Source organism: Lagopus leucura, unplaced genomic scaffold (genome assembly GCF_019238085.1).
Source record: "Lagopus leucura isolate 7727_CA_CO unplaced genomic scaffold, USGS_WTPT01 Super-Scaffold_774, whole genome shotgun sequence".
NCBI classification, from domain to species: Eukaryota; Metazoa; Chordata; class Aves; order Galliformes; family Phasianidae; genus Lagopus; species Lagopus leucura.
In genome coordinates, this window is record NW_024962258.1 from 120,401 (window position 1) to 132,710 (window position 12,310).

The 12,310-nt window shown below is 38.4% G+C and overlaps 1 protein-coding gene across 1 annotated transcript in view; it reads right to left on the minus strand.

The window, feature by feature from the left end:
- Positions 1-12,310, minus strand: part of CAMK4 (calcium/calmodulin dependent protein kinase IV) — a 158,027-nt gene that overhangs the window by 18,596 nt on the left and 127,121 nt on the right. Inside the window, exon 6 of the mRNA XM_042864925.1 lies at positions 1,793-1,883. Coding sequence (XP_042720859.1) covers positions 1,793-1,883 — 91 coding nt within the window. The remainder of the gene's footprint in view (positions 1-1,792; positions 1,884-12,310) is intronic.

Consider the following 12,310-nt stretch of genomic DNA (forward strand, 5'->3'; position numbering starts at 1 on the left):
TTTTATTCTATACATTTATTGTTAGTGTTCCCTTATCCCTAAAACGTTCAACATTATGCATTATAATTGATCTAAGCAGTAATATATTTTACAAATACTGCCATCCACAGATCTATCTTTCCGCAAGGCAATAAGCTTAATCAAAATATAAAGAACTACTCAATTTAAGAACAAAGTACAACATACTGTCTTTCCATCCCTCACTGCTGTAGGAGTTGCAAGATATACAGCACCTATACAATAAAGTGTGTGTAGTGCTGGGTTTGTCACACAGAGGGTGTAATTTTGAAAATAGCCCATCTTATTCCAAAGTAGCCTATTTTCTATTTTTCTTAAATTTTGTAGGTTTTTAATGTCAGTAAAGTATAGGTAGCAGCTATGTCTTCATATTTCACATAGAAATCTTGCTTAGGAGAAATAACTGTAGCATTACACCTAAGCCTAGCTGCTGTCTCAGGATGATGATTCCTGCCATCTCTTGAAACTGACTAAGCTGAGCTAGTTAAGTGGAGCTATCTTTTCAGCAGAGCAGCTGTACTTTCTTCTCACCTCAGTTCTATCTAATTTGTGATTCACTGATATGGCAGCACCTTTGGAACAGGCTGGCATCTGAGACAGAAAAGGGAAGGAGGGGCTGAGAATGGGGGTGAAGATGCTGCTCTTCTGAGGATGAATGCTCCAGAAGCCCATACTACTAGCCATAAAACCATAGCTGCTGGGTACTACATTAAACTATTACATATAACAGTGGTTCAGAGCCACGAGAAAATGTAAATGCAGATACTAGCATCCTGAGATGCAATGCTTTCCTAGAAATGTGTAAAAAAATTCTTAAAAATAGTTTGTGGAAAAACTAGCTTCTGAAACCTGTGATGAACACAAGTATAATGAATATGGAACTTTCACTGCTCACATGCTCACCTGCTCCCTGGCAAAGGAGCACAGAGTGGTACTTGCAAACAGACAGAGCAGTGAATATCTGGAATACAATTGCTGGAAAACAGCACATGACAGAATTCTTTAAGAAGGTGAGAGCAGGAGCCTCCAGGTTTTTGTTCTTTTAGTCTGTACAGATCAGTCCTTTTCCAGCTTGATAAATCTGGAATGCCACAACCCACATCCCACCAGGGGGCCCTGTACTGCTCTTTTTGTATGAACTAGGTCAGCAGCTGTCCATGGCTGAACACAACATGATGCCTGCTGGATTCCTCAGACCTCCACTTTGCTACAGGAAGAGTGGGACATGCTCAGCTTTTGGAAGTCAACTGACGTATAACATCCTCACTAGGGAGAGCCTGACCTCTTCCTCACCCCTCGCTGTTGCTGTTTCAGGGTGCAATTCCTGTGCCCTATAATGATGAGCATTTCTTCTCATCCCACAGGTCTGCCCTGAGGACATACTTGGTTTGTTTACTTTCTTTTTCTGCAAACTTGCACTTATTGTGTCTATGAATCTTCTCCCTTATAATACTATTTTAGCAAAAAAAAAGGACACAGAAGTGGTGCATACAACTCACTCCATGATCCTTCTTGTTATACCTGTGCTCTTATTGTCTACAGTTTTCTGCAGTATTTAAGCTGTAAATTAACCACAACAAGAATTCACTTCTGTGTTTTTAAAACACCATGCACCATCATGTTTCTGAAGTAGTAATTTACTGTTCATTTGAGTATAAGCATTAGCTTAGAACAAAGTGATGGTAAGAATTACATACTTCTAGCACATACTACTGGTAAGAAGTAGTACTACTTCCCTAAGAAATTAGGGAAACATCTATTTAGCGCTGTTTACCTATTTTCAGTGGTGCATCTGGGGCTGGTGTTGCATAGAGCAGATTTTCTGGCTTCAAATCACGATGCACAATCCCATTTGCATGCAGGTACTGTAAAGAGAAAAGTAAAAACATTTACCTGATCATAAGATAGTACAGTCAAGCATGAGTTAACACCTTCCTAGTAATCTATAGCAGCAGTCCACTGACTGCTACTTCTGTGACATGAAGTCACTTAACCAACTTCCAGCATCTTTTTATTGCAGACCTTCTCAGTATGGGATCCTTAGAAGCACACTAAGATCGGAATAGGAAACTACAAATTGGGAAAGCAAAGAAGACATGTTCATTTGAGAATAAAAGCTTCTCAGAAAACATTACTGACTTTTTAATACAGAGAAAACTACTAGGAAGTAATCTAACAAACGCGGAGATACAGAAATCTGGCTGTCATGGTTTTATGATTTTTGATTATCGGTACCTGGTCCAGGTCTATAAATATCTAAGGTGTGGGGGGCAGAATGGCGAGGCCGGACTCTTTTCAGTGGTGAGTGGAGACAGGACAAGGGGAAACGGCTGGAAACTGCAGCACAGGAAGTTCTGCACAAATGTGCGCAAGAACTTCTTTACAGTGAGGTGACGGAGCACTGGAACAGGCTGCCCAGGGAGGTGGTGGAGTCTCCTTCTCTGGAGATGTTCAAGACCTGCCTGGATGCCTACCTGTGCGACCTGGTGTAGGGAACCTGCTTTGGCAGGGGGGTTGGACTCGATGATCTCTGGAGGTCCCTTCCAACCCCTACAATTCTGTGATTCTGTGATTCTGTGGTACTCCAATCATATCATCATGTAGTGCACTGGGAGTTGAAGTGTTAATGCTCCAGTTCCGAGTACATGTCCCAGAAGAGAAGAACCACTATGTTCCCCACAAGACTGCTTGCTGTGTTGTCATCATTTCTGCTCAGGGGGAACAGATATGAGGCCTTGGTAGGTCATCTGACCTCTCTTTCTTCATCAGGCTCTCCTCCCTGCTCAAACAGACTGTGCATCTCACCTCAGTGTTACGGTGAGGCCTTTCCACCTTTCGGGCACTCTCTCATTACATTCAATTGATTATTCAATTGTAATTATATTATGTTATAGTGTGTTATCTTGCATTCCGATAGCATATTTAGTAAATTAGTTTGTTTCTTCTCAGATTGCTGCCACTGCATTTAGTTATTTTGGGTCCCCTGTTTCCCATTTCTGGAGGAGCAGATTTGTGAAATCCCTCCGCCCTGCTAGTCATGGAACCGGGCCGAACCAGCCCGCAGACCACTGGCACTGGCACTGGCACTGGCTCAGAGGAAGGCAGATTCTGTATATTAAAATATTATGAGAGATTAAAAAAAAATTTGTCATTCAATTAAACTGTTAGACTATAAAATAGACAACACAGATAAGAAAAGATGTAGCATGTGTCTTGTATAAACTATTAAAAACTTACAGTCTCTTTTGCAATCCTAGGTTTCAATTCAACACAGCTGTAGACTCTCAGGTTTCCAACTGTCTTGCTGAAACACATGCAGTACATGCACATTCACTCATCACTGGATTCATGTAAAAGCATTCCTGCCTTGCAGTAATGAAAGAAAACACTTCTGGGACATCCAGCCACCTTCCCCGTTGCAAGAGATGGACATTGACAGAAGGGGCAAAAATGGTGAAATAGAGAAGCAAATTCTGCATTTCTTGATAAAATCTTCAGCAGAAATCTCTAAAGAGATGAAGAATGATGTTTAAGGGTAGAATCTGAGCATCTTAATTGAAGATCTCCTTGTCTACCTTTAGTGGAATCTTCTCTCAGCCAAGTTTCCAGTGGTGGAAAAAATCAGAGTGTTCATTACTATGCAGAAAACAAGATTTTGAATATTTGTCTGGAAAGTACATTCATAGCGTTGAGTTAGACTCTGAGGTGAATTCTTGACTGTGTATCTCTTAGTTTGCAAACCATAGTTTGCCAGTTGCCAGTGATTACATAACATAAAGAACAGACAGCTCTTTCCTTGAGCATCATTTTAGTGAGTGCTTTTAAGTGTATGTTTTGTATAGTCTAATTTCTTGTCACAGCTGTGTTTTCTATAAATAGGTGGCTAAGTAGTTATCCAAGGTAAAAACAGACAACAATTTAAGGAGGCTTCATGGACAACATTCTGCTACATCATTTATTGTGGTCACATCTGCATGGCTGAAAAAAAACTGTGTCTAGCCTGGATAAAAGTACATCTTTATCTCACAGTGAAGAGAATCAGCAAGGATGCTCTTAGAGTTTATGCCACTGACATGTCTGACAAACAGAGGTAATCAAAGAGGAAGCACCCAAAAAATGCATCAAAAGCAATCACATCAAAGTGGAGAGGAAGGGGATTCTGAACTGATCTACATTCACATCTTGCAAATCGGTTCAGCTGACTGTTGAAATGAGAAGAGTAGATATTTCACAATCACTGACTGGAAAGCAGCAACTTCCAATTAATTTATATGAATTAGTTTAGACCACATTTGTGCAGAGAAATGTTCCAGTCAACTTTGCAGAAAGCCTTTTAGCAGATCATTTTTCATACACACGTAATCTTAAAAACTATGTGGTGTGAGGCTGAAAACATCAAAAATCTCTTAGTCCATTTTTATTGAAGGGAAATTTGGGAAGCTCTTTGGAAAAACTCTTCAACTTTTCCTCTGCTAAGTCCTGACAGTCTGACTCCCAGGGCTTCATTTCATGATTTGTAATGAATTTGCAGTGTGAGCTCTCTTTTTATTATATGCCTGTAAGAACACTTGTAAGAAAATCTCCTCCTCTGTTCAGCCTGCGATTAGCAAAAAACAGAAGATGCAGGTGGCCGACAGATGTGAATTCCCCAAAAAACGTAGTCCACACCTTTCAGAAACTGCCAATACAGCAACTCCTCCTCTGCGTTCTCTCCTCACAACATTCCAGCTCTTTCTATCCACTCTGCCACATCTCACCTTATTTCCCCAGCATCCAAGACAAGATTTCCTGCCCATCCCTAATAACATCCTTACCTCCTCTGACCTCTCCATGTGACCACATAGGTTCTTTCATGGTTGCTGAAATCTCTCTCAGTTGTCTCTGTTTTGTCTTCTTTCTCCCACAGACTCTTTGCTTAATTTTATACTGGTGGACAAGATCTGGTACTTGTCCAGCAAAGACCCACAGATATGCTGGCATGCCAGCCTGATGCTGTGTCTCCCCTACTGGCAGAAGTAATGTGTGTGGATTGGGCTGCCAAATCAGACATTTAACAGATGTCCTGTGTATCTGTGCAACTAGTATACCTGAAGCCTAGCCTGCTGTCAACTTATGATGAAGTTGACTGATAGGGTTACTAGTTGTGTTGTAAATCAGCAGACAAAAAGGACAAATCAAAAAACTCCTCAGTATTTGCACTAACGCAGACAGCCTGTTCTTCAACAACCAAGAAGAAACAATTAGCTTCATGTAACTGCAGACTTTCAACAGGAAAGATCTCTGACTGGAGTTCTCTATGATGTACCAACATCCAAAATTGAATGTCTCCAATACATGCAGAAACTCTACTTCCTTCTTTTCAGCCTAATTCATCTCTGTGCGAAGAAAAAACAACACAGCTGGGGAAGAGACTGGAATATAAGATTTAAAAGCAGTGGTTGGAGGAACTGGGATACTTTGAAGAAAAGGAGCCAAAGGAGAGAACTGATGACTCTCTTTGACAACCTGAAAGGAGGTTGCAGAGAGGAGGGAGTTCATCTCTTTTTTCAGGTCACAAGTGACAGGAGGCAAAGAAACGGTCTCAAGTTGCAACAGGAGATGTTTAGATTGCATAACAGGAAGGGTTTCTTCACAGAGAAGGGTGATCAAGCACTGTGATGGGCTACCTGGGGTAGCAGTAGAGTCTATATGTCTACAGGTATTTAGGACAGGGCACTAAGAAACATGGTTTAGCAATGGGACTTGATAGGCCAACTGGCTAGTTGAACCTTGGGCCTTGTTAGTTTGCACCAGTCCCAAAAACCAAGTGAAAAGCATCCAGAAGCCATCTACTCATTATGTCAACATAGTGGCTCCTAGAATTGAAGACTACTTGATAATTGTGTTGCATTTTATAAAGTGTGTTCACTTTATAAAATTGAATTTTATTGTGCTTTAGAAATTTTTACTGACTTTTTTAGGGTCCATCTAGAAACAGATTAATTAAATTACCATAACTCACACTCTTACAATTAATAGATATTTCAGTTTACATATGCTTTATTTCTCATATATTGATTTTAATGAATGGATTTTTCCTTTTTAGTGCCTCTGTGGCATAAATTCAAAGATAAAGATCTTGCTGTCTTCTAGTCTACAGTACAGCTTTGGGCATTACATGCTGTAACACTAGCAGAATAGTTAACCTGTGTTCTTCTACTTACATTCTATGTCTCTCAGTGGTTAAACAATACAATTAAATGCAACAATCAGGGACCAAGTGTCAAGTTAGAACAGGTACTGATTCACCTCATAATCTAGGCTTTGGTGAAATACATAATTTTTCCCATCTGTAAGTTACAGATGAGACTTGAAAAACATTTTAATTCTATCAATGATTGAAGAGTTTTTAGATGCACAATGCTGTATGAACATTTAATAGAGAATGCATGTAAAATGTGATTATAACATGAGGAGAGAGTCTTCCAGTAACTAAAAAACCTTGCTTTCACTTTCTTTTGATTTTCAAAAGGCAATATCAAACATTGAAAGAAAGTATGAGTATAGCATTTGTCTGACTGCAGCTTTGCTCATTTGTGTTAGTGAAATAAGGTGGACACAGGAAATTTAATTTTACATTATGATGCTGTATTTCCATGGCAACATTACATGGCTATACTTAGAACTAGTACGCCTTATAACATCTACGTACTAAAAGGTAAGACTTACTTACAGCAGCATTTCATCTGACTGATGAGATGTAGACAAAAGAGAGGACAGAGCATGGCCTATGGAAGAAGTCTTACAGAAGAAGCACTCTCAGTGTGAAATGGCTTCATCAGATAAAGCAGGCCCATGGCACAGGGAAGACCAATTACATCTTCACATGTACCTGTTTTTCTGACTTTTTGAAACAGTGAAGCAGGTGCTATAAAATGGGACAGTACTGATTTTAAAGAACATATGTCTATTCCATTTAGCAAAGATAAATGAATAAGAAGAAATAAAATGGAAACTATATAGGACGCTTTGAAAGTAATTACTCCTATTTGTTTCCATGGAAACTACAACAGATACAAATAGCACAATAACTATCTGACAGAGCAAATTCTCAAACAAAACACTCTTTTTCAACACAGTTACAACCATTAGCTGTGCATTTTCACCAGTGGTCAACAAGAACCTGCATGCCATGCTTGTTATTGTATAGCTTTAGCAAAAGCTTGTCTTTCACTTTGCACTTTTATTTTAGATGCCACTGTGTCAGGCTGCCCTTCTGCTGCCATCTGTCACACCAAAATGAAGCAAAATACTGGCAGGAAGGTTCAGCCTCTACTGTCATTCCACCAACATCTGCCTCCAGTGTCATGGGCCAGCATTACAAATAAATTATTTTTGGAGCAGCCCTCGAAGAAACAACAGAGAACTGCAGCATTTCGTATCAAAAGAATGAATATGAATGCAAAAGAAATAAAATAAACAGTGAAAAAAGATATACTTGCTAAGCACAGGGCCTTGCACATCCTGCAAACACACTTCTTTTTCAGTTGCTTGGGCCAATGAAAAGTATGTAGGCCAGGCAGGTGAATCAGCTATACTTCAGGCACACTGTAGAGTACTGCTTTTTCAGTCCATAGCATATCAGATAATCAGGGGCAAATATATTCTAGCAAAATTGATTACGACAGTCTTATTACTCTTTGATAAACTTTGAGGACAGACTCAGCACGACACTAACTTGGAATAATACACAGGACCTCTTCTGAAAGACAAACCAGCTGAAATACAGTCAGCCTTCATCTTAGCCTTTATTTGCATGGCACACAAAGCAGCTCATAACTCAATCATTGCCATGATTCCAATTGTGAGTGCAGAAGAAACATTTTTTTCTTTCATCTGCTTTTTAAATCTTCTTTCTAATTACTGCATAAGAGTTTCATTTTCTGTTTGTTTTATCCCTTAATAGCAATAGTTCCTACCCAATGATTTAATGATTTTATGACAGAAGGATGAATAAAGACTGCTTAAAACTATGCCTTTTTTTTTTTCTTAATTTTATTTATGGAACCTGCTGCAGAGAAATGTAGAAAAGAAAGGCAGAAATGAACCTGAATTATCTACCCCTGTGCTCCTTGGCAGCATCAATTACATCTACAACGGATGTTTGTCCAATTTATGCATAATGTTCTCCCATACTATAGTCTCTGCAACCGCCCTGTGCCATTTATTTCAAGGCTGTGTTACACTAACCACTCAAATGTTCTTCCCTGTTACTTACCTGGATCTTTACAGGGATAGATAAAACACTTAGTTTCTTATACACCATACATGCAGAAAGCAAAAAGTTCTGCAAACGTTTTTTGTGCACTCATTACCAAACATCAGATCAGACTTCCTCTTTACACTACAATACCATATTTCTAGCATGATTCCTTCTGTTGCCCTTCCACAGGCTGCATTGACTTGCATCAATGTATTCAAAATGCAAATATGCATTTCAGCTGTGGTCTGAGAAAATTTACAGGACATACTGATCAACATATATGTCTTTCTTCAGCCCATTCCACTCCTGTTTGCCTTTTTATTCAGTGTAACCTTCAGGTCCTTTCTGTTTTGTTCCTAATTCTAGATTTGTACTGTTAACTATATAGGTTCATACACAATTTTGTCCTTGACAATAAAGAACACTACATTTTGGCAAAGGTTTTTTGTTTGCTTTTTTTTTAATGCTAGTCTTCAACATTCTTGCAGTCTTTCTCATTTTATGTTGTCCAAAGTTTTCGTAAGTGTACTCTTTGCTCCATTATCCAGGATTACCAACAAAAGCAATGAAATGAGCAGACCCAAGAAGACTTTTGTTGCCCCTCTGCTCCTGCTGATTCTAGCTACACCAACAGCACTCTCTCTACAATCCGCCTGTACTCCATTCAGCTTAGAATCACAGCATTTTGATTAGATTTCTCCAATTTACTGTGAGGCTGTCAAATGAAACAAGTACCAAAGGCTTTATTCGTGTTAAGTATGTATGATATTTTTTGTTCCTCTTCTATAGCAATGCCTCTTACCCTGCTTGAGAAAAAAAACAGACCTATCTGGCACGACTTGATCTTGACAAAAAACTTTGCATTGATGGTAACCTCCATACTTCATCTCCAGGTGCCTAATATACTTTGCTTAATATTTCCTACTTGTTTATTTTCTGGGGAGTCAAACTAACTGGCCTATAATTCCTTCCTCTTGAAGTGTGTACTACATATAGGTGGTTCTCTGTCTTGCTGCTATGAGAAATGACTGTTAACAGTTAACTGATACAAATTCAAGAAGCTTGATCTCTAAAGAACATACTAAAGAGGGCACTCGGTGCAGCCAACCATTCTAAAGGATTTGAATAAGCTCTAGCCTAGCCTTTTCTTATTCTAGGCTTACATCTTACCACTTTGTAACTGTTAATTTTGGTGCTAATAGTAGTTAATTTGGCTAGACACCCAGGAACAGCTGAATTTTTAATAAAAATAAAGCAAAAAATACAAAGATGCTTCTCCTTCCAGAAAATTTCATCAGTGTTTCTTTATGTGAGGATGACTGATTTTGCTACCATTTTTATCTAATGCTAGATGCATCTCAATTTTTCCCCTGGCCTTTTTTGACTTTATTCTTTGCACTTCTGCAATTCTTCTAACTCCAGCTTGAACAACCTGACATATTTTCTACCTTCTGTACACTCAGGCAGTGTTTAACTCCAGGATGTACAGTCCCTGCTTGAGCACTGTCCCTTGTCTGAACGGACTGGTGAGAAATCTGACCTTTGACCACATCACTATGCTTATACCATCCTGCTCTCTCTCAGGCATAGAGCTGCAGCTGGCAGTGCTGCAGGTTCCCTTTTACCACTAAGTAAGGAAAAATTCTTAAGATGCCTTTGTTTCTTCTTGTGAGACTGACTGTTCTCTTCAAGTACCAGGAGAGTTATCCTATGAACTTCTGCCAGGCACACCTATAGCACGACTGCTACACTCATGAACATCAGACTCATTTCTCTTATCAAAGGGCAAACTTCTACTATTTTTATTAACATGTAAGTACATGAAATTGAATTGGTTAGGAAATCAACCTTGCAACTTCACAAAGGGGAAATAAAATCTGTAGGTATGAAGTTAGTATTGGACATCTAGAGCTATAAATACAGACACTAAGCCTATGAAAGGCTGAAAAAACATGTTTTTATTCTCCCTTTGCAGAAATGTCTAGACGTATAATTAAGCTATTTCTGTAGCCCTTAGAAAAGTGTGTCACTGTGTAATGAAAGCTACTGCATAGCAATTTAGTTTGATTACTGTTATATAATGTTTGATATGGCTACGGTTAATTGATAAAGTTTCTGAAGAGAAAGTTTAAATAAACTTTTAATAATCTAACAGAATAGAGAGGGATTACTCATGAAAGAAGAAAATACATAGTCCTGTTTCCTATTTCTAGGAAGGAGAGTGAACTCTCTTTTAATCACTTACATACAGAAGGTCAAAATCAGTCTCCATGTAATTGGTGTCTGTAATAATCACAAAGTACATACTCTACAGCGTACAGAGAGACAAATACTCATCATTCAAAATGTACACTCAGTCATACACTCTACACTGGTGTACTTTGCAAAACAAGCTACGTGTAGCTTTGATAACTAGACTTTGAGGGATCTAGAGAAATCTAAAATTTCAGTTAGTTGAGGGCTATATCCTGTTATTATCTTCTGTGTGAATCCAGAGATTTGCAATTCACACATATCGTAAGCACCCAAAAACTAAAGATTGGTAGAAGATATGTGACCTGGAGATATTACAGTGTTAGCAATGACACAAATCCTTCTGCAACATGGGTTCCATACCCTTAAAACTGTTGAGACACATACGTTGTTTACACTTGCCTAAGTGACAAGTGTAAAAGGGGAATAAGGCTACCTAACAATCTGTCATTGAAATTGTGTTATCTCTGCTGAAGTTGCTATAAAACTCTGCTGTTTCTGTGTTTTAGACTGTGTGTTAAAAAGAATAATACATCTACTGAGTGGCTTCTTTCTGTGCTTCCACTTATCTCTCAGGCAGCAAGTAACCTGGAATGCAAAACTGGATCTGAAGACCTGCATCACTGGACTATGGCATTTGGGTCAGTTGATATCTGCTGATTATGAAAAGTGGATTTAATTATTTGCTTTTTTACAGAATAAACAACCTATTTAAGACTATAATTGTGTATTTTGTTTATTTGTTTGTTTCAAAATGGAAAAAAAAATCAAAATATTTTGGAAATGCAGGAACTGCTTTGAGAAGTGCAGTAGAGTCTAAGAATTCTTGCTTAAAGGGCTTTAAAAAAAAGATATTGTCTTTTTTTTTTTAATGTCAGACCCCAGCTGCCCGGGGATCAATGAGTGTAATTTTTCCTCTTTCGCTTTTGCCTTACTTCTCTGACATTGACTTTGGGACCAAATGAACAGAGGACCATTTTATCATTTCAGAAAATAAAAAGGAATATTGATTTATTTTCAGAAAGTCTACAATTTCTTCATATGGGTAATAATAAAAAGGGATGTTAGAAAGGACTCAAATTCTAAAAGCCTACCGACAAGCTGATTCTTTGCATTCGTCTTGCTTTTACTGGTAAATACGGGAATATGAAAGAGAGCACTTTGTTCCTCAATACACTGATTTCCAAATATTTTCATAAAACTTTGATTACTTTAGCTAAAATAATTTAAAATAATATTATTTTAATGGAACAAAGCATATTTGGCTTTGCACTTTGTACAAACATGTATTAGCACATCTAATTTGATTTATGAATTCAGACTGCAAATCTGTGTCTTATTAAAATATATGCAGAAATGCATATATCCAATGCAGATGCATAGATCCAAATCATGCTTTTTTCTTTGCTAGACTTCATATCTAAAAGTATGACAAAATAACTCAGATAGGAACTTCTTAAATAAGCAGTTAGATTACACAGAACCCTAAATGTAAGCTTCAAATGTTTTACATTTGGAAATGTTTTTATGTATGCTAATGTTTCAGAAGACTAAAGCACCAGTAACGATGACGACATTTCACCGGTGTGATCACAGCAAGTCACATACAGCCATTTCTGTGCAGTCTAACATATGCAGCAGAGGATAATGCACACACCTTCCCACACAAATCCCAAACAAATGAGTTTGTGCGGGGAGCTAGCTGCCTTCAGTGGCATGAAGTTCTCTGAAACTGTAAGTAGGCCACAGCACCAGAGTAGGTAGAACAGCTTTGCTGCAGTCGCTTTGCCTCAGATC